Source organism: Bombyx mandarina, chromosome 23, assembly GCF_030267445.1.
Source record: "Bombyx mandarina strain Sakado chromosome 23, ASM3026744v2".
In the NCBI taxonomy this organism is placed as follows: domain Eukaryota; kingdom Metazoa; phylum Arthropoda; class Insecta; order Lepidoptera; family Bombycidae; genus Bombyx; species Bombyx mandarina.
In genome coordinates, this window is record NC_143229.1 from 19,009,387 (window position 1) to 19,032,367 (window position 22,981).

Here is a 22,981-nt window from a genome sequence, read left to right on the forward strand (position 1 = left end):
CAACAACTGAAAGTGGATGAAGGTGTCGCGATATTTCTTTATAGATAATCCGCGAACGTTTTAGCAGTAAAAATGTGATCCATATAATCATATCAATTCTATAGTTTCTTTTGTGATACGCGCTCAACTGGAATCTTTATTTTTACAGAGACATCTATTGTTGACTAGGAAATACTTTAACTAAGTTGATGGTTGCGCCATCTGTCATTAAGTGGCTTGCAGTTTTTAGACCCAGCTACAAAATATGACTTGCTTTTTGTTTAATGATACATACCGAACTGGAAGTTTTATTTTTACAGAGTCCTCTATTGTTGACTAGGGAATACTTTAAGTTGATGGTTGCGCCATCTATCATTAAGTAGTTCACTTTTTTTTATGCGGAAAATATATATTTGATGTTGAATAAAAATTCAATAATACTGTTTTTAGATTTATTTTACCAAACAACTATAGTCTCAATACATACACATACTATACATATAATTTCGACGTAAACCTAAACAGTTCTATTTAGAAATTGTTTAAATGCGTCTGTCTAATTAATTTAATTCGTTAGGCTCAATTTTTTATAACAACACTAAATCATCTATTTATTATAATGTCCAAATATGAGAATAGATTCTTAGATTTATTATTATTTAATTACATTGATTTTGAAATAACGTTATAAAATAATATCGAGGGGTGAAAGTGTGTTTGGTTCAAGCGACATTTTGCTTAATACGCGACTTATCTTTGTAATTAAAGGCCCGTTTTATCTGGTATTAGCATCAACAATTTGATGTACTTAATTAAACTTCATATCCTTCTTCAAACGAGGCTTGTGGAGATTACTTAACGGTATGCTCGTCTGCTTACAAGGACAATAAAAAAAAATAAGTTTACTCCATTCAAATAGCTGAAGAAGTTTTTTTTGTTATGATATTTGTTCCAAATTTTAACTTTAAATGGCTCTCATGTAAAGTTGCAAAAATGTAGCTTCAACCAGTCTTTCAACCCTCGATATAATTCACTTTTGACCGAAACACGGGTGTGTTTTTTTTTCAATTCACATTCTTAAATCAAATCTACAGATTCTAGATAAAATAATCTACGTGCGATTTTATTTGCGATCGATTCAGAGCTGGCTGTCCGAAACGATTCCGTTCCAATAATTTTGACGTCTGTCAACGATGACACATGTCAAAGTCGGAAACATTTTATTGGAGCAGGTTAGAATTAGGATCGGGTTTGAAGATAGAAGGGGCATCGAATAATCATCTGTCCCTTTTGTTCATTTAAAAAATGACAGAGATGACGAAGTGGGCTTTGTTGATGAAACTTCAATGACATTTTAAAATAAACAGTAATATTAGATTAATTTAAAGGTCTATGAATTAATGTCGCATGTTTTTCTTTTAAATGTCATTATATTATTTTTGATATTTCAAATGCTTTGAAGTGTATCTGGTCTCACAAGACTATGTCATAACTAATGTCGTGACAATAAAAACGAAATTTTAAATTGTAATATTGGTTTTAATTATGTTAAAGACACGCACGGATGACGGAAAAATATATTTTAAAAATCGGGAAAACTTAAGCAAAGCAATACCTTCTTCAAAATCGGTATAGGTATCGGTATAGTTTTTTTTTTCTTCAATCTTATCACATTTCTACAACGTTATTGATATAAGATGTGTCAATTCCACGAAGCGCAAATTGATTTCGTTTGTATTTCAGAAAAAAACAACAAAAATCTATGAAAATTAACCCTTTGAGCGTGAACCGTCGATAGATCGACTCTCTATTAATGGGTATAAAGTTTGGAGCGTCGGAATACCGACTATTGCGAAATTTGATTATAGGTCTTAAGTATCGACCTGTACAGACGTGTCTTAGCCCGCGCATAACGTTTTTAATAAGTTAATAACACTTATTAATCACCATTTAAAAGTATTCTGTTGTGAATTTAGCTTTGATTTTTGTATTTTATTTAAAGGTGTTTTTTTTTAAAATGCTATAGCAATTTTTGCAAAAATGTGGAAATAAGCTCGGCACTAAAAGGGTTAATCTTTTTAAAAATACATTTCACATAGATCAGTCAAGAACATGGGCGATTTGGAAAATAAATATAAATCTCATATATAAAACATTCATTCGATTACATATACTCACTAAATCTAATTACAAATAATATAAAGACTAGTCAATTAATACATCATGATACATATGCCTCGAATTAAGATTCTTTTAGATCAGATAAATACGAAAATAAAATTGAATATCAAATGCGCTATAAAGTATACTGTTATTCCCCTTATAACACGGTACTCTTATAACGCGTTTTCATATTACGCGACTTCAGTCCTTCCTATAACACGGGTATAACGCGTTATATATAAATCTGTACAGACTGTGAAATTTATAATGATTTGTACAGTTCATGATTAGTTTCGCCTTTTTTGCGCATTGTATCAACTGTGTTGTTATAAAATTAGGTAAATTTATTAAATTTGTGTTTCTAATTTTTAAATTATCAAGACATCGGTTATATTTTATTATACTTATTTGTACATAACGCGTTATATGGTGTCATAAAATCGCGTTATGCGAGTAAGCCCCTACAACGCGTTCTCTATAACGCGGAACCAATCTACCGTGTTATAGAGGGGATACTGCATATTAGACACATGTCAATGTTTTTTTTTGTGTAATGATTATGATTTTTCGAGCAAGCATTTTAATGCATTTCTCAAATTCATATAAAAAATTTAGCTTAAAATGTCTAGTATTAAAAACAGATTTAGATGTTTTTTTTTAATACTAGACTAAATAAATTATACATAGTACCATTATTCCTAAACTATTGAGTCTTTAATAACAAAAGCAATCTTGTTTCTTCTTTTTTTATTTACTGTTGTTTACAGAATCTTTACATTATATTAATATACATATGTATTTACATATATATATATATATATATATATATATAATGTCAGTTATGTTTTAGCAATTTTACTAGTTAAGCTTCACGGTGGCTTTTAGTAATGGATTGTAATCAGCTAAAGCGAATATTGTTTGAATATTGAATATTGTTTTTTAAGCGCGTTAGATTGCTGCCCAGACGGCCGGTTCTGTGTGCTTAGTGCGAGCTTTTAAAGTTCTCGGTAGCGTAAAATAACTTTTACGCTACCGAGAACTTTAAAACTCCAACTCCATTCAAATTGGAGTTAACACTCCAATTTGTTAGTTGGAACTTTTGCCTACGTTTGCCGCTAGGGGCGCTGTTCCAACTGCATACAAATTTTAACTTTTACTCGAAAACGTTAAAAACTCGCACTAAGCACACAGGTCAGGCCGTAACCAAAGTCGGCTAAAAGCTATATTGACGCATTCATGAGTATATGGCTAAGATCAGCGTCTCCGGTACATTGGATCCGATAACTATATGAATGATTTACGAGTCAATAAAAAACCGATATAATCTACATATCAATAAAACACAGATTGCCCTAGACGAATTCATATTTTTAAAAAAAATACACACACACATAAATATGTCCGCATTAATTGTGAGTTATTATCCGTGAAAGAATATCACAAGTACATTTAATTCTAATTATTTTGTAATAAGCTTACGTGTTTTACTTGAATTTCAGGAATTAACAGGGTCCCGAATTTGACCGTAACATGTTCGCTTCGTAACGCATAACATTCGGTCGTAACACGCCACAGCAGACACGCAAACCAAAAAACACATTCACACGCAGACAGCCACACAAAAACTTTGTTCGTTCTGAGATCAACTACGAATTGTGAGTTATTTAAATATATTATAGGTATAATTTTTTATGTTCGACGTTTGAAAGCTTCGACCCAAATGTCAATGTCAAAGTCAACTTACGTCAAATTGAGGCGGCCATTTTTTATTTTTTAATCCACTCGTTTAACGTCTAGAGCAGGGATGCCCAGGCTGTATTTGACACTAGAATCATTTCCCAAAATGGAATGATTACCTAAGACCAATTTAGGATTATTATTTTGTTAATCTCTAATGTTTTTCCTATTTATACGAAATACCAATTTTTTTTTTTAAATCAGGTAAGAATCCCTGGTCTAGAGTGAAATATATAGCTACTTAATTTTTGCTAATTCTAGTCTTGCACTTATATGAGTTAAACCCGGGCAAAAGTTTCATTTGCAAACCAAATCTGATCCAAGTCCAATTTTCCGAGGGAGCGTGTGTGCACTCCATCTTCCCCACAACTGTGCGAGATAGTGCGAGTTTTTGCTGACGTAACGCATTACAGTCCGTATTTCAACGGCATCAGCGCTCATATTCATTTGGCCTGACAAATTCCTGGCTGCGTTACTTATGAGAGCGTTAGACTTGTACATACAGGGCAAAGACCAAGCTTTGGAAGTTTTAGGTCTAAAGGCAATTCAGCTCAAGCCTCAAACCTTAAAAATTACATTACATGACCGTATTCGCTGAATGGTTTAATACAACGTAGAAATCAGTTACGACAAAACAATGATTAGGTTCGAGCGGAGGCCGGGTTGAGGGGAGAGGACGTATCGCCATCTCTCTCGCACGCCCGTAATGTAACGAAACTGACGTCATAAATTATTACGGAGCAGAGCAAATTTGAAAGAACTCAGTTGTGAATTCATAAATACGATTATAATTGTATAACATAGCTTTTATTAACATTTTATTTAAAAAAAAAACAGTTATTCTATTACTTTTTTTTTCAATACTAACGTCCTGTATATAAAATAACTAAAGACTAGTTTTCGTTTTCATACGAGTTGTTTTTTTTATTATTTTTTTATTAAATTTATTATTGGTTCATTGTAAAAGCAATACTTTTATTCTTGCCCTAATTCATTGTACTTACATTAACTATTTATATTTAAATATTTTTATTTTTAGGCGATTTTTTAAATTGAAAAAATATATTTATATATTCAGAAGATTAAATTTATCACTGTTATTTTTTGTACATTACCATAAAATAAACACGGCGTTACCTAAACGCGTATATAACTAGCATATAGCATTTCTATTGGAACTCGCGCGTCAGCCCAGAGAGAGCGAGATGTAAATATAATTAACTATATATCTCATTCACACACACACGAAACCTAAATACGGTATTCGTACCCCGTCCCAGGGTCGCGATGCACCGCTGCCTTACTACAAACAGCTTAAAGTACCATCTAATCACACAGCATCTTGTATAATTTACATCTACGTACGCAATCACAAAAAAAAACAATACTGTGGGTAGATGAATAAAAAATGCAATTTATAACGTATCGTATAGAAAAGATATTGTGTTCTGTTTAAAAAAAAAGACTTCATAATACTCACGTTCAGTTACAATGACGCACAATTTTTTTAAAATTAAAGTAGGTAGGTACTAATTTTTTTTTTGGAGCGGTAATTTGATTGCTAAAGGAAATAACTTGCAAAATTAATAGAAAGCTTTAAGGACGCTTCGAGTACTCTCCGCGGCTCTTCGAGGGAAACTATTTGAGGTTCAGGGAGTACTCCACGCGGCTCGGTGACTACGGGTCCTGAGCTCATTGCAAGTACTTCCCGAATTCAAATTTTTTGTAATCTATTCCTTCGTACGTTCACGAAGACAGACGGGCCTACGCGTCGCTCGTGGACATAACCAATACTCATAGCCAAGCAGATCACCGCTCAGTTCTCTGGCTAGCTGTAAGCTCGATAGAAGCTACGTGAGATTCCTGTGGCAGGTTACAAAGGCGTCTCCTTCCTCCACTGGAACGCGTTGGACTTGACTGCCGGATTGTTGGAGCTAGTGCTGGCCGCCAGGGCGACGCCGGTCCTCCGGATGTTGGCCGCCGCGTTATCTGCGCCAACACATCACATTTAGGACCCGTTCGTGGGGCGACCATTCCATACATCAATTCCTCCGGCACACCCACACTCGACTGAAAGGCTTCCGCGATTAATCGAAGGTTAGGATTGTGTGATAAAGAAGAAACCATGACGATGCCCACTTACAAAGCTATTATTATAAGCTACTAGCTGTACCCGTCCACTTCGCTGGGCATTTAAAATTAACATTACTATTTCTCACCCCCACAAAGATTCTCATCATTAACGCCCCCGCAACCGGTGTAGGGAGTCCAACACTCATATAAATATTAGTCTATCCATTGAATACATGTATTTTCTAGATGGATACCAAGTTTCAAGTCAATCGGATGCATGGTTCAGTATTTATAACGGAACATCCGTAAAAACCACTGTAGATTTATATATTAGTATAGATGTTTAGGAATCACGTGGTTTTGGTGTATGGTCGAACTTCAAATAAACTTTTTAACGATTTTTTCCCTACCTATTCGCTGGTAACCTAAGAGGCTATTTCAGCTGCGAGCAGACGGGTAGTTGAGCTCACGGACTCAACCTGAGAGAATTTACTAACACTAGCCCTAGCAAGAGCATTGCTTCGCTGAATCTACCACCGGATCCGAATTACGACCCACTGAGAAGATCCGGCCAGAAACTCAGTGGGCTGTGTCTATGGGTTTAACGATTTTAAGTCACATAGGTACAACCATTACCAGCACATTAATAACATTTTCGGATTCTATTAGACTCTGAGAATAGCTGGTATCCAAACTTACTGACATTCATACATGTAGGTACAGTAAAAGCTCTTTATCAGCACGGTATATGTTCCGTAAATACGCCGCGAATAGAGAAACACGTGAATATGAAATGATAATTTACAAATAATAGCATAAAGGGGATACGTTCTGTATGTGACAAAATAAAAACATGCTTTAGGCATAGTTGTAATAAGGTCTATTTTTACTTTTTTATTAGTCCATTTGTCTACACACTTTCAAAGGATATTCGCTTGGATACCTACACAATGGAATATTTTTTATCAAAGTGTACGTACCGATTAGATTAGCGAATAAAGAAATATTTAGAGTCGCATTATTTTGATTCGCGAACAGTTAAAACTCGGACAAACGAAGCGCGAATAAAGGGCTTTTACTGTATTCCAATGTCCCATCGGATAATTAAAGGAAAATAAGAGAAAAGCGACTTTATTTATATTTGCATTAAGATCATTATTCGCATGCGCTTACCGAGTCCATTCCTGACGTTCGCCACCAATCTCATCGCTGGATTCGTGACGATTCCATTTCTTTTGTTCTTGCTGTGAACAGAAAATTAAAGATAGTCCGCCGTGAGTTTGATGAAGCGACAAACTTAGGACCTTATCGCGTGGGAATAGAGCATCATTTCAAAGGCCAGAAAATCCTGTCGAAAAACCACCAGTTACTACACATGGACGATGCCGCGTCGACAACAGCTTTTAAAGTCTGCACTAAACCAAAGCACCCAAACGAGCTTCCGAAGCGAAAAAGTGAATGAAAGCGATGTCGTAAATAAGACGTCATCAAAGTATATGTATGCGTGTGGATAAAAAGCAGCTTCTTACTTCGCAGTCTCGTGGGTTTTAGGAGATTCGAATGTGGCATCAGACCAAACGAATTTGCTCTACGTAACTTTTGTTTCAATACAACACCAAAGCTTGTGCTTTTGGAAACCAGGACCTTGTCGCTTTGAGAGACGCAATTGAGGTCCCAAATGATCCCAAAAAATCGCAAAAAGTGCTTGATCCCACTCTTACTGGTAGTGGGCAGTCTTATTAGCGCGCACTGGTAGGTACCATCATCCTGCCTAAATCTGCCGCGAACGCGTTTCAATCTAAAGGGTGGGGCAGCCGTTGTACTATAAAACTGGGCATTAGAACTCATATTATCTCAAAATGGGTGGCGGAATCTACGTTGTTGACATCTAAGGGCTCCGGGAACCACTTAACTGACATGTTAACGGACCTGACCGTTAGCTCCGGTAACTTAAGACTGGATGAGAATTTAACAAAATAATCGGGTTCTTTATCGATATTACTGGGTGTGTTCTCCTCTCCCATCAGCATCCTCCTAGGACCAGGACTTGACTTCGATTGTCTTCACAATGTCACAATGTCTTCTGTGACGTTGTTTTCTTAAATTTTTTTTAAGTCAATTTAAAAATCTGCTTTGAATTCAATGACTTTTTTTATTGCCCGTGTAGGCAGGCGAGTATACGGCCCACCTGATGGTGGGTGGTTACCGTCGCCCATGAACTTCAGCAATGCCAGGGGCAGAGCCAAGCCGCTGCCTACCGTTAACCTTCCAGGGTTAGGAGGTGTTGACTTTGCGTCACTTAGAGATTGCAGTCTCTGGTTAACTTTACAAATGAACACGTCAGTGTGCTTAGTGCCAGTTTTTAAACGTTCTCGATAGTGTAAGAGTTAACTCAAATTTGTATGGAGTTGAAACGGTTTCCTTTCGTTTGCTGCTAGGGGTACTGTTCCAACTCCATACAAATCTGAGTTAATATTTATGCTATAGAGAAGTTAAATAACTCTCACTAACCACACAGATCATTTCCAGCAACGAGAAAATGCTGAGTGAGACCAGAATATTTGTAATATACGTTAGGTACAACCGCCCTGCGTATTTCTGCCGTGAAGCAGCAATGCGTTTCGATTCGAAGGGTGGGGCAGCCGTTGTAACTATACTGAGATCTTAGAACTTGTATCTCAAGGTGGGTGGCGGCATTTACGTTGTAGACGTTTATGGTTTACGTTGTCTATGGGCTCAGGTAACCACTTAACACCAGGTGGGTCGTGAGCTCGTCCACCCAACTAAGCAACAACAAAAAAAATACAACTACACCGACTAGTGTTGCCACATGTTAATGGTGACCTGACCTGACCAGTATCGACACGATATAAATAAAACATTATTTAATAGCCTCTAATTACTCAAGCGTGCTTTTGTTAAGTTTTCACACAAACCCTCCTTTAAGAACACGTGCCGTCACCATGATATAGCGTTATCAGCAAAAGGATTTCAGATTTGATAGACCCAAATGCCAAATATCCACACCAAAATTAAAAGGTCCTTTCTCTCTCTAAAACCTCAAACTTATAACAAAAGCCAGTCGTTAGATAGAGCTTAGCTTAGACGCGTTTGAACAAAAAGCTTTTTTATTATTGTTTGTTATTAAAATGGGCGATGAGAAGGCGAATTAAGATCAACACTAAACTAGTTAATTTTGAACTCCAAAAGATATCATCATACGAATGTTCGTAATGGTCCTTGCAAACTGCGCGAAATTTGACGGATAAGCACAGACCGGAAATATGCACTAATTTGTCTGTAATGTTCTATTCTGTAAAGGCTTAAGTCGTCAGAGTCGATTGGAGACAAATCCAAGTCCATTTTGAGGAACGAGAAAACCAGACCGATGTAGAGACTTCGACCGGGAATCGAACTGGTCGATATGTATACTTTAGTCAGTCAAGTTAACTAACCACTTGACCATCACAGCAACGGTCTAATGTTAAGCAGCTGTTAGGGGGCCGAATCAAAATGCCACTGATCTGCCCATTTATGATTGGTGGGGCGAATCAATGATCTGCCTATATATGAAGCTAAATAGTCATTAGTTCCAGTTTGAGTTTGGATCAATTCTGACATATTAACCTAAGGCTTCGAACTCTGGTAACATACTCAATAAGCATAGTGCTTCAAATGCGATGGAATTGGTTCTACTGATTGGTTTAAGGTCACAGCCCAATCATCAGCGGAGGTTCAAACGCCATTCCAGTTCCGATTGCATCACCTAACAGTCCGGACGTGTTTTTGCGAGAAACTGTCGCTGCCGTCGCGATCTTGTGTCTTGAGTTTCGCTGCATTGTCGTTGTCGCATCGATCGCGGCATTGTTGCGAATTCTTGACGCACTATCGCTGGCGTCGCGACCTTGTGTCGTAAAAGCAACTCGAACTTGTCGATTGTGCATTCGTAACGACTTCACATTATCATCCACTCATATCATTTATTAAATTTATTTATTTATTCGGCGAGTAAAACAGTCTCTTTCGAGACTAACCCCCCCCTGAGATCACCGCTTGTTGTGGCATTCTCACAACCCAGGGGGGCCCCACCTTCACAAACTTCCACCCCAATCCTAGCCGACTGCCGTTTTCACGGCAAAGGCACTCCCCCCCCTTGGAGCTGGTAAAGCTCAGGGGGTGAACTCCTACTCAGGGGACTCGCCTTTCGGCGAGTGTGCCTTAAGTCCCGGGGACGCCCCCCCCGGGCAAAACCGAAAAAAATGGAAGAAGAGCTTTTAGGGTTTCTCGGGTTACTTGCCGAGAAGTACCCGGTGCTATCAAACCTCACGGCCGAATTCGCGGCCTACAGGGCCGCCCGCGCGAGTCCCGCCCCGCCCGCGTCCCTCGCCGCGTCATTTCGAGCCGCGCAGTCATGCCCCGCCCCCAAACCCAATTTGAGCGCACGTACGCACGTAGCGACTCACGAAGCGCCTAGCGCCAACGAAGCGCCTAACGCACCCGCGACGTCATTCTCGCCAATATCATCCGTCGCGTCGTCGGTAATAATTAACTCAGGTTCAGACTCCGATACCGGATCGGAGATGGACTTCGAGTCCGCGACGAGCCCGCAGCCTGGAACCTCGGATGGGTTCCAAACGGTAAAACGCGGGAAAAAACGTACTCGCGCCGTGGAGTCCCGGAGCTCCACGACAAAACAAACCAAGTCAGCGACTGCCTCCCGTCCGCAGGTAGTCGTGACACCGGAGTCGGACTCCGGCCGCCGCGCAACCCCACCGCCGCGTCCCAAGCCCGCATCCGAGCAAAAAACCGTCGCCCCGCCCCCGCTGATTCTCCAGGAGAAGTCAGCGTGGAACCGCGTCTCCCAGGCCCTTCAGGCAAACAAAATAAATTATACCCATGCGCGTAACGTCGCGCATGGGATTCAGATAAAGGTCGCAACGCCGGGCGACCATAGGGCCCTCTCAGCATACCTCCGAAAGGAGAACATAGGTTTCCACACCTATGCTCTTCAGGAGGACCGCGAGCTCCGCGTAGTAATACGCGGAGTTCCGAAGGAACTCGACATAGAGTACGTAAGGGAGGATCTGACCGCTCAGTCCCTCCCGATAGTAAGTGTGCACCGGATGCACAACGGCCGCGACAAAAAACCATATAACATGGTTCTAGTCGCTCTAGAACCAACCCCGGAGGCCAAGAAAAAGATCGCATGTCTCGCGACAGTATGTGGCCTATCCGGGGTTACCATTGAAGCCCCCCATAGACGTGGCACTCCCGGACAGTGCCACAGATGCCAACTATATGGCCACTCGGCTCGGAATTGCCACGCGCGCCCCCGCTGCGTGAAGTGTCTCGGCGACCACGCCACGATAGATTGCTCGCGAGTTAGGGAAACCGCGACCGAACCTCCAAGCTGTGTCCTATGCCTTAAGCAAGGGCACCCCGCGAATTACCGTGGATGTCCTAGGGCTCCGCGAAAACGTCCGACCCACCCAGCCCCCCGTACCGTCGGCCCAAAGACTTCGGTGCCTTCAGCACCGAAACCCGCCTTCGTACCGGCTGCGGTTCCCACCGTATCGGCGTGGAATAAACCGCTGCCGTATACGAGGTCGGGAACACAAACCGCACCCCAGCCCCCGCTCGCGACACGTCCCGCGCCGCAGCCCCTGCTCGCACCTCCCCCCGCGCCCGCGTACCGTCCCCCGCAACCCTCAGCCGTCAACGACTTCACGCTCGTGCGCGACTTCGTCACGGCGGTCAACTTCGACCGTCTGCGATCGTTCGCAGACGCGTTGCGAAGGGCGGTAAACCCCGAACAACGGCTCGCGGCCGCGTTCGATTACATGGACGTTTACGAGTCCGTGGCCCGTACTTTCTAAAATCACCGGTAATCAATGGCGCAAAACGCTAGAGAGAAACCATATTCCCTTACGTTAGCATTCTACAATGCTAACGGACTCGCGCGACAACGCGATCAAATTTACGAATTCCTCCGCGACAATCTTGTAGATATTCTGCTAGTGCAGGAGACCTGCCTGAAGCCCTCGCGTCGTGACCCGAAAGTCGCGAATTACGTCATGGTTAGGAATGACAGACTCACCGCCTCCAAAGGCGGGACTGCCATTTACTATAGGCGGGCCCTGCACGTTGTCCCTCTCGATACCCCCTCGCTCTCACATATCGAGGCGTCAGTGTGCCGTATCTCGCTGACGGGACACCAGCCGATCGTCATCGCATCCGTTTATCTCCCCCCGGACAAGCCCCTTCTGAGCAGTGACATCGAGTCACTGTTCGGCATGGGAGACTCCGTCATCCTGGCAGGCGATTTAAATTGCCACCACACTAGGTGGAACTGCCACAGTTCAAACATAAATGGTAGGCGTCTCGACGCGTTTATAGACGACCTTACCTTTGAAGTAGTCGGTCCCCCAACTCCAACATGTTATCCGTATAACATCGCGCTCCGTCCGAGCACTATAGACCTGGCACTGCTGAGGAACGTAACTCTGCGCTTGCGTTCCATCGAAGCAATGTCAGAGCTCGACTCAGACCACCGACCTGTCGTTATGCAGCTCGGTCGCCCCCACAACCCAGTCACAGCTACGAGGACCATGGTGGACTGGAAGAAGCTGGGCAAATGCTTAGCCGATGCCGCTCCACCAATCCTCCCCTGCGGCCCGGATTCAACTCCCTCCCCCGAGGACACAGTCGAATCCATAAACATCATCACGGATCACATCTCTTCCGCGATCATAAGATCCTCAAAAGAAGTCGATGTGGAGGATAGCTTCCACCGCATCAGACTGTCCCCCGAACTTAGGAACCTCCTAAGAGTTAGAAACGCGGCAATCCGGGCCTACGATCAACTTCCCACGCACTCAAACCGGATTCGGATGCGTCGTCTACAGCGGGATGTAAAATCTCGCCTAAGCGACGCCCGAAATGAGAATTGGGATAGTTACTTAGAAGGACTCGCGCCCTCTCATCAAGCATACTGGCGACTAGCAAGGACTCTCAAGTCCGAAACTACCGCTACTATGCCTCCTCTCGTACGCCCTTCAGGCCAACCACCGGCTTTCGATGACGATGACAAGGCAGAGTTGCTGGCCGATGCACTGCAAGAGCAGTGCACCACCAGCACTCAATACGCGGACCCCGAACACACCGAGGCAGTCGACAGGGAGGTCGAGCGCAGAGCTTCCCTGCCACCCTCGGACGCGTTACCCCCCATTACCTCTGACGAAGTTAGAGAAGTAATAGACAACCTTCAACCTAAGAAGGCACCCGGCTCCGACGGCATCCGCAACCGCGCGTTAAAACTCTTACCAGTCCAACTGATAACAATGTTGGCTACCATCTTAAATGCTGCTATGACGCACTGCATCTTTCCGGCGGTATGGAAAGAAGCAGACGTTATCGGTATACACAAGCCGGGCAAACCGAATAATGAAACCGCTAGTTACCGACCGATTAGTCTCCTCCCAGCGATAGGCAAAATTTACGAACGGCTCCTTCGGAAACGCCTCTGGGACTTCGTTACCGCGAACAAAATTCTAATAGACGAGCAGTTTGGATTCCGCGCCAAACACTCGTGCGTACAACAAGTGCACCGCCTCACGGAGCACATCTTAATAGGGCTAAATAGGCGTAAACAAATCCCGACCGGCGCCCTCTTCTTCGATGTAGCGAAGGCGTTCGACAAAGTCTGGCACAACGGTTTGATCTACAAACTGTACAACATGGGAGTGCCAGACAGACTCGTGCTCATCATACGAGACTTCTTGTCGAACCGTTCGTTTCGATATCGAGTAGAGGGAACTCGTTCTCGTCCCCGTCATCTGACTGCCGGAGTCCCGCAAGGCTCCGCACTCTCCCCGTTACTATTTAGTTTGTATATCAACGATATACCCCGGTCTCCGGAGACCCATCTAGCGCTCTTCGCCGATGACACGGCTATCTACTACTCGTGTAGGAAGATGTCGTTGCTTCATCGGCGACTCCAGACCGCAGTAACCACCATGGGACAGTGGTTCCGGAAGTGGCGAATAGACATTAACCCCACGAAAAGCACAGCGGTGCTATTCAAAAGGGGTCGCCCTCCGAATACCACTTCGAGCACCCCACTCCCCAGTAGGCGCGTAAACACCTCCGCCGTTAGCCCCATCACTCTCTTTGACCAGCCCATACCGTGGGCCCCGAAGGTCAAATACCTAGGCGTCACCCTCGACAGAGGGATGACATTCCGTCCCCACGTAAAAACGGTACGCGATCGCGCCGCGTTTATACTAGGACGACTCTACCCAATGCTTTGTAGACGAAGCAAACTGTCCCTCCGTAACAAGGTAACCCTCTACAAAACTTGCATACGCCCCGTCATGACGTATGCAAGCGTAGTGTTCGCTCACGCGGCCCGCACCAACTTGAAACCCCTTCAGGTAATACAATCCCGATTCTGCAGGATAGCCGTCGGAGCACCATGGTTCCAGAGGAACGTGGACCTCCACGATGACCTGGAGCTCGACCCCGTCAGTAAGTATCTACAGTCGGCATCGCTGCGCCACTTTGAGAAGGCGGCACGACATGAGAACCCTCTTGTCGTGGCCGCCGGAAACTACATACCCGATCCTGTAGACCGTTTGGTAAACCGTCGACGTCGCCCAAAGCACGTCATCACGGATCCTCCTGATCCACTAACGGTGCTTTTAGGCAATACAAGCACCGGTCACCGTCCTCGCCGAACCCGTCGCTTGCGACGAAGGGCTCGACGAGCGAATTAACCCACAGACACAGCCCACTGAGTTTCTCGCCGGATCTTCTCAGTGGGTCGCGCTTCCGATCCGGTGGTAGATTCTGCGAAGCACTGCTCTTGCTAGGGCGGTGTTAGCAATTCTCCGGTTTGAGCCCCGCGAGCTCACCTACACAAGCTAGGGTAAGCTGAAATAGCCTCTCAAGGCTATCAGCATAGGTAGGAAAAAAAAAAAAAAAAGCGGAGGTACAATACCTGGCGATAAATGCCACACATCGTCGTTTAGAAAGAGACAATCTTTCGACTTCGTAGAGCGCTGTCTCTGTCGCACGCTACCTATTTCAACCATAAGCTGCCAATATCTCCTAAGTGCTTTGCAAGTTTACAGAAAACCATAGAAACTAAAATGTTAACCAAATACGAATGGTATTTTGCCGGGAAGGTGTCGTGACTTCAAGGATAAGACGTCCGGTGCATTCGTATGTAGCGATGCACCGGTGTTCGGATCCCGCCGGCGGGTACCAATTTTCCTAATGAAATACGTACTCAACAAATGTACACGATTGACTTCCACGGTGAAAGAATAACATCGTGTAATAAAAATCAAACTCATAAGATTACGCTGTAGATGTCTATGGGCTCCGGTAACCCCTAAACACCAGGTGGGCTGTGAGCTCGTCCAAACCTAAGTTTTTCCAAGATTTATATTGTTAAGACGAAAATACTCAAATCATCCCTTTAGGGATGTAAGTTATAAGGTATTTCCACAAAATATTATTGGCAAAAAAAAAAAAGATGTTAGTTCTTATTGGTTTAAGTTGTTACAAAGGCAACAAATTTCATTTTTTTAAATAATATACAATTTGAAAAATACAAATAAAAGTAGCAATTTCTAATATTATGATATAAAGCTATTATTTATTAAATTTGTTTTTGATGAAGAAATTGTTTTTTTGCTATATTAAACCAAAAAAACAATTTCAATAAAAAATGTGAGTTGGGAGGTTCTGGCAGCTTACGATCGATATGACGTTTGTCAGTCGTTGTTCAAGCGTAGTAAGGTATGGTCGCACTGTTAGCGTTTCGTGCGACAGAGACAACGCTCTACAAAGCTGATTATCTCTTTCCACAGGTCGGTATTTATCGCCCTGTACTATAGGGATTTGCTAAAAATATGGAGGATGTTTAATTATAAAGGTGTATGATATGATAGTAGCGCCAGCGTATTGTAATGACGTGTCTTATGACAATGACAGTGTCATTCTGATCACAACGCATACGTGCATCTTTCAGCCGACAAAAACGAACCCAGGCCGCGACTCAAACTGCCTCAACTCAAATGTGACATTTATATAATGTATAATTCGTGAGGTTGTCGTACGAATCCGTGCGGGCTTGAGGTCGCTATGTTTATAGATTGAGTTAGCCGCAGATGGACCATGAGCACATACCTATTGGATATATGATATATAGGGGGTTGAAAGGGTATTTGGTTTAAGCGGCATTTTTGCAACATTACAGGAGATCCATATAGAGTTAAAAATTTGGAAAATATATATAAATAAATCTTCGAGTATTTGAATGGAGTAAACATAACTGAAGTTCAATTAAAAACATCGAACTGTTGATGTTGATATACAAAATAAAACGGACCTTTAATTACTAGATTTCGCTTGAACCAAACACCTTTTCACCCTTCGATATAATATATCATATCGCTTTGTAAGTTCAAATACTTGAAATTTCAAAACAGACTTATCCGTTACGGAAATCTGAATTTCTTATTTTACTGCTTAAATGGGTTGACGAGCTCACAGCCCAACTAGTGTTAAGTGGTTACTGAAGCCCATAGACATTTACAACGTAAATACGCCACCCATCTTGAGACGTAAGTTCTAATGTCTCAGTATAGTTACAATGACTGCCCCACCCTCCCAACGCATTACTGCTTCACGGCAGAAATAGACAGGGTGATGGTACCTACCCGCACGGACTCACAAGACTTCCTACCACCAGTAATCACGCAAATTATAGTTTTAATGTAAAAACTTTAAACCAAATTAAAGTGTAATGTCACATTTGGAAGCGAGACGCTGGAATCTATAACTGTCTCTCTCACTCACGTTTTCTTTAATATCCTGCCTCTCGTTCTCTCGATACTCCCGAATAACTTGTTGCAGGCTAGCCTTCCTTTCGTCGTCCACAATGAACTATATCATTTACATCAAATGTTGAGTTAATCGAAACGAAAACCAACTCTATCACTTTAGATATAGGGTCGAATATTGATCGCACATTACACAGTCAATGACAATGTTAACCCTTAAACTGACATGTAGGTCACCGGTGTCCTACGCGGCGCACTCAAGTGATTATGTCGATTTCTGTTACTAAAACGCCTGGATAGTCTTTTGTTTGTCAATGTTTTAGTCTTTTAGGTCGTTTAGAAATAGATTCATTTTTAGTATCATTCGACTTTCTCAGAGTCTACTAGATATTCCGACGCCTCAGTAAGAAGATCCAAGAGAGAAATCGACGTAATTACTTCAGTGCGCCGCGTAGGGCACCGGTGACCTACATGACAGTTGACATGTTAATGAAAGAACTGACGTGCTTTCCAAATCGTTCTCGAAACACCAAATAATTAGTATCTGACTCGGTGGTGGAGTGCGACTCCTGCACCGATATATACTTATATACAAATACCGATATATACTTATGTACATATCGCGAAGGGCTTAAGCGACATTTTTGCAACTTTACACGCGAGCCATTTGAAGTTTAAAATTTGGAAAAAAAATTCATAGCGAAAAAAAAACTCCTTCAGCTGAATGGTGTAAACTTAATTGAAAAGTTCAATTAAAAAAGCATACGGCCCACCTAATGGTAAATGGTTACCATCGCCCATGGACTTCAGCAATGTCAGGAGCAGAGTCAAGCCGCTGCCTACCGTTAAGTACTCTCCACAGGCGTCGTTTGAAGAAGGACATGTCATAGCGCTCAGGAAACACCGTGGAGGGGAGCCCATTCCAAAGCCGGATGGCACGTGGCAAAAATGATCTCTGGAAACGCACTGTGGATGACCGCAGTGGCTCCAGGTAGTATGGATGAACTCTACTCCGGTGGCGGACGGTGCAATGGTAAAGGTACCACCGCCCCCCTGTATCTGCTGTGAAGCAGTCCGGTTTTTAGGGTAGGGCGGCTCCCGTACTCACGGTCCCCCTTTCATCTAACCTCTGTACACTGGAGTGGACCGTTTAAAAAACACTTTTTATTTTTCCTACCTAAACTGATGGTCTTGCGAGGCTATTTCAGCGTAACCTTAACTAGTAGGTGAGCTCGTGGGGCTCAAACCTGATGACAAACACTTTCCGCTCGCGCTGTCGCTACTTGTACGAAAACCATCGATTTCTTGAAACTACTGACGCGCCATCTATCGTGCGTTGACGGTACTATGACGCGAACTATCCCCGAAGCGGAACCTACAATTGTACTTATTGTACGATCATCAAAATCGTCTCTATAGCTACAGAAACGCGCAGAAGACAAACACAAGCACATGTTTATTTACATTGATTTGAGGGTAAGGGCTTACGAGCAGATACGTTAGGCAGCGACTCGGCTCTGCCCTTGGCATTGCTGAAGTCCATGGGCGACGGTGACCATTCACCATCAAGTGGACCGTATGCACGTCTGCCTACAAGGACAATAAAAAAAAATTCGCAGACCAGCTGGAGTCGCTTCGCGTATCACCCATCTCGAAGTTTTACTGATAAAAATCAGGGTAGTATCAGAGAAATTTCCAATACACCCCCAATCGAGGGTCGTAGTTAATAGTTGGAATAATATATGTAAATATGTCACCTGATAATGACTTTTTGGGGGGAACGCGAGGAGTGAAGTTGTGTGATTTGTTTTATTTTGTCTATTTAGTGTTTCTTCAGGTTTAAATGTGTAATAACGGTGGTTTATTAACTGTTTAGTATAACTGTGAAATTGCACAAATGTGGGAAAATGAAACAAAGCCGTAATGAACGTAACTTCTCGGGATCCTCCAAAAAGTCCACTGAAAAAGTCTCAATAAATGACCACCGTTTTACTGAGATTATATTTCATTCCATATCATTTCATTTCGTTCTAATTTCATGCCATGCTTCATATTAATCAGCTTTATTTCATTTCATATAATTTTTCATATAAAAAAGTTCATTACAATAAGACTTGACCTAAAGATCTTCCTTACCAGGTCATAAAATCCCTTAAAAATTAATTAAAAAGTGTGTGTGTGTGTGCAAGTCACCCACGGTAGAAGTGAAACTTATAAATAAGATATAAATATACTGACTATTCCACTACACAGGAGCATACATATAGACAGTATTTAGTAGACGATAGTGGGGATGCTACGAAGAGTCGCACAAAGAGGAGACCGAGAACGTCTAATGTGTTCTATCTCATTCTCTCGCCGGCTGAATCCTGTACATTTATGTGTTTGTGTCTCTATGGACTTATTTTTTCGTTTCATCGAGTTTGAAATCACAACGATTCTAAAGAAGTTTCACTTCAAAAATGTCACCTGTCGTTTTTATCGTGAGCCGGTTTGCTGTCCCTGCCCAGTATGATCCTCATGTGCGTGTCTCTGTTGAAGTGAGGGTCCGCGAGCCCGGGCTGGACGGTCGACAGGCTCGGCGGCTGGGGTCCTGCCAAGCAAACATGGCTCTTATCTCGTTAGGTTAGATTCGAAGCAAGTCGCACACGCCACCGGGGATCCCCCGGGACGATAATCGACAAACAGCTGGAGTCAACGCTTTGGGTATTCGAGACGGAACGCCATTCACACAGACGCAATTTCGAATACAAACTAAAGTGGTAGACATTTGCAAAGCGTACTGTTACAAGGTCTCTTATAAAAAAGTTTTAAAAAAGAAATTATATTTAATTAAAGTTTATTGATTTATATAATATGTATTACAAAGAGGAAGGGACACCCCTTAAGCAACCGATTGACGCGAGAGCTGAGACTAGACTAACTGAAACGCGGGCTATTTGTGACTTTACTCATGAGACTGCTGAAAAGGCATAGATATCGTAATGTATGACCGAGGGCTGTGTCATCTACTTAGGGTTCAGTAGACGGTTATAACAGTACGAATTACTGTTTTTTACCTCTCTATTCACTGGTAGCCTATGGGGCGGGTAGGTGAGCTCACAGGCTCAACCTGAGAGAATTTGCTAGCCCTAGCAAAAACAGTGCTTCGCTGAACCTACCAATGGATCGGAATCGTGACCCACCTTAAAAATGAAGGTGTGAGAAAGAGACAGAGAGCTCACCAAAAGCTACAGTAGGTTGTGTGGGGCTGCAGATGTCGCTGGTGGGACTCCGCGGCGGCGACGCGTACAGCGGGCTCGTGCTGTCCCGCTCGCACCCGTGGCGAGCGTCGCGCCGCCTGTCCCGCTCGCACACGTAGCCGCGGAGCTCGGCGTCTCGCTCGTGAGCTATGTAACTCCTGTAAAGTGTCCAGTACATTTTTGGGGAGTGATTTTAAATCAGTCACTCCCCGCTTCGGTATTCCCCTTCTGGGAAGAGGTAGACCTAAGATGAAATGGATGGATTGCGTGAAAAACGATATGTGTAAGAGGAGTATGATAGAGAAGTATAGAAAACATGTTAAGCCGACCCCAGGTGACTGGGAGAAGGGAAGGAGAATGAATATAAATACTATATGGATTTGACTTGATCGAAAACGTTAAAAAACTCGCACTAAGCATACTGAGTGGACTAAGGGGACCACGTGCCGACCCCCCACAGCGTGACGAGGACATGAAGATTAATTTTCCATATTTCGTAAATCGGTTCATGGTTCAACGTCGTCACGCGGGGCGGTAGCGTGCGTAACGTCACGAGCACCGACCTCAGCTTGGCGTCGTCCTCGGCGGCCGCGTGCTCCGGTATCGTGCTGTCCCGCTCGCACCCGCGGCGCGGCCGCCCGCAGCGCGCCACTTGCTGCGCGAACGACAGACTCGCGCGGGCCTGCCACACCGGGGACGCACACGATGCATTAGTAACAACTTGTTTACACTCACGCACACACGTACACGCACACGCACACGAACACGCAGGTGTCAACATATCGCACCTTTAGAATTGAAGTGGATTAATTAAAAATTCTCGTTATTTTTGGTAATCGCGAAGTATTTAATTGAAGTATTTTGTACAGAAATTGCCAGTTTCGATTTTAATACTTTAAGCCTTAAAGCGCTCGATTTAAAATAGACCGAAAGTATACTTTGTTATTTTCTAGATCAAACATTTTTAATTTTTTTTTATATAAACTAATAGAAGACATGTTTGTAAAGCGTTCAAAGTATAAAAGTCATTTTCTTAAAATTTTTAGTTAAGCCACTTCAATTCTTAAGGTGCGATATAAGCACCTCGTCTCGCCTAACATTCGATACTGCGTAGACTATCGTTCTGACTCGTGTAAATTAACGAGAAGATTCGATTCCTGGTCCAGCAATCGTTTTCCCAGTTCACCCGCTATCATGAAGTTGTCGGAAACCACAAATATCACGACACCACGTCACTCAAGTCGAATCTAGACGTGTATTTATCGATATTGCATAGTAATCACGCAATTTATAAATATCACGGGTTCGATTACTGTTTTTTTTTCTACCTATGCTGATAGACTTGAGAGGCTATTTCAGCTTCACCCTAGCGTGTAGGTGAGCTCAAACCGGAAGTGTTGTTAACACTGGCTCTAACAAGAGCCGTGCTTCGCAGAATCTACTACCTGATCGGAAACGCGACCCACTGAGAAGATCCGGCGAGAAACTCAGGGGCTGTGTCTATCTATGGGTTAATTCGCTCGTCGAGCCCTTCGTCACAGGCGACGAGTTCGACGAGAACGGTGACCGGTGCTTGAGGTACCTAAAAGCACCGTTAATGGATCGGGAGGATCCGAAATGACGTGTTTTGGACGACCTCGACGATTCCTGTTACATGACGTTATCTCTTCGCCGTGGAAGTAATTAGTGAGCTTGTATTGGGCACGTGGTTCATTGGAGAGTTTGGTCCAGTCGGCGGGTCCGGCTGCGCGCTCACCTTGTCGTGGGGCTCCGCGGGCGGCTCGGGCTCGTGCGACGGGTGCGAGCCGCCAGTCAGGTTCGACGAGGACTTGGTCGAGTTCGAACTGTGGACGCTGCGGCGTTTGAACTCCGGCGAGCCTGCGTGATTCAAATATAACTTGTATTTTTAGTTTTCTAATTTCTTGTCGATTACTGAATTATCTATTGCACCTATAATTGAGGCCATCAGTGCAAAAGTGGCCTATCCAACAATTTTTTATAATAATGCTTATATATTAATACGTGAAGGAAAAACTTTGTATCCCTTTTTACGAAAATTGCGCGAACGGAGGAGTATGAAAGGAGACGGAAAATCGTGGGCCAAAAATGTAATAACTTGGAATGTAGTCTAAAAAATTTGTCATATTTTTTTATATAAGAATATAAAAAATCATCTCAATCCTCTTTCGGGGACCGGGGAAAAATGAGAAAGTTAGTTTTTGTCGGTATAACGGTGTGATCGATTTAATTAATCGATTACAGGATTATAAAATGAAAAACATTGCACTAGGTAATTAATGCAAAGTAATTAAATGAGCGATTTATACTTGTTGTATACAAGTGCGGTATGCGCCGGATTTAATTGCGATTATATACATAAATGAAGAAAAAGTCTATTATTACTTAGCAAAGTAATATGATTATCGATTTCAAATCGATTAAAATCGATTTTATTTTTGATGACAGCTTTGATAGTAAGCTGACATGACGTTTGTTCATAGATTATACAATTATTTTTTGGCGCTTGTTGGTTTTTTCTGCTCTACTCGTTTTGTATCTTCGACGCATTTTGAGTGTGTATCTATCGGGCTGTTTTTATATTTTCAATGATCACTGCTTTATTATTACGGATTCCAACTCTGCCAGTCTTGTACGACAATTGCTTCTACACTGGACACCGAAGATCGCTCACACGTTTGACTTGAAATTGTTTCATTGGATACTGTTGAAATTATGGATCGCTGTGTGAATTGTGGGATAGCAATTCCATATTCCATACCTGATATATATCATTGATATTCATTCATAATATGACATTTAAAAGATTATCCAATGGATATAATAAACATTTACTTATGCTTAAATAAGTTATTATTCAGCTCTTTTAAAGAGATTGTAACATAACCTAACTTTTACTAAATCTTTATTAACTCGGCT

At 42.6% G+C, this 22,981-nt stretch overlaps 1 protein-coding gene across 3 annotated transcripts in view; it reads right to left on the bottom strand.

Annotated features, from left to right (window-relative positions):
* Positions 1-417: 417 nt before the first annotated feature.
* The window catches only part of LOC114249773 (uncharacterized), a 100,322-nt gene continuing 77,758 nt past the window's right edge, over positions 418-22,981 (bottom strand). Inside the window, exons 34-40 of one of the 3 annotated variants that reach the window (XM_089737284.1) lie at positions 21,801-21,922; positions 20,608-20,729; positions 20,027-20,202; positions 19,272-19,395; positions 16,819-16,905; positions 7,126-7,196; positions 418-5,868 (exon numbers count right to left, since the gene is read on the bottom strand). In XM_089737284.1, coding sequence (XP_089593410.1) covers positions 5,753-5,868; positions 7,126-7,196; positions 16,819-16,905; positions 19,272-19,395; positions 20,027-20,202; positions 20,608-20,729; positions 21,801-21,922 — 818 coding nt within the window. In that variant the 3' untranslated portion in view covers positions 418-5,752. The remainder of the gene's footprint in view (positions 5,869-7,125; positions 7,197-16,818; positions 16,906-19,271; positions 19,396-20,026; positions 20,203-20,607; positions 20,730-21,800; positions 21,923-22,981) is intronic. The other 2 variants (XM_089737285.1, XM_089737286.1) reach the window with 2 other exon arrangements.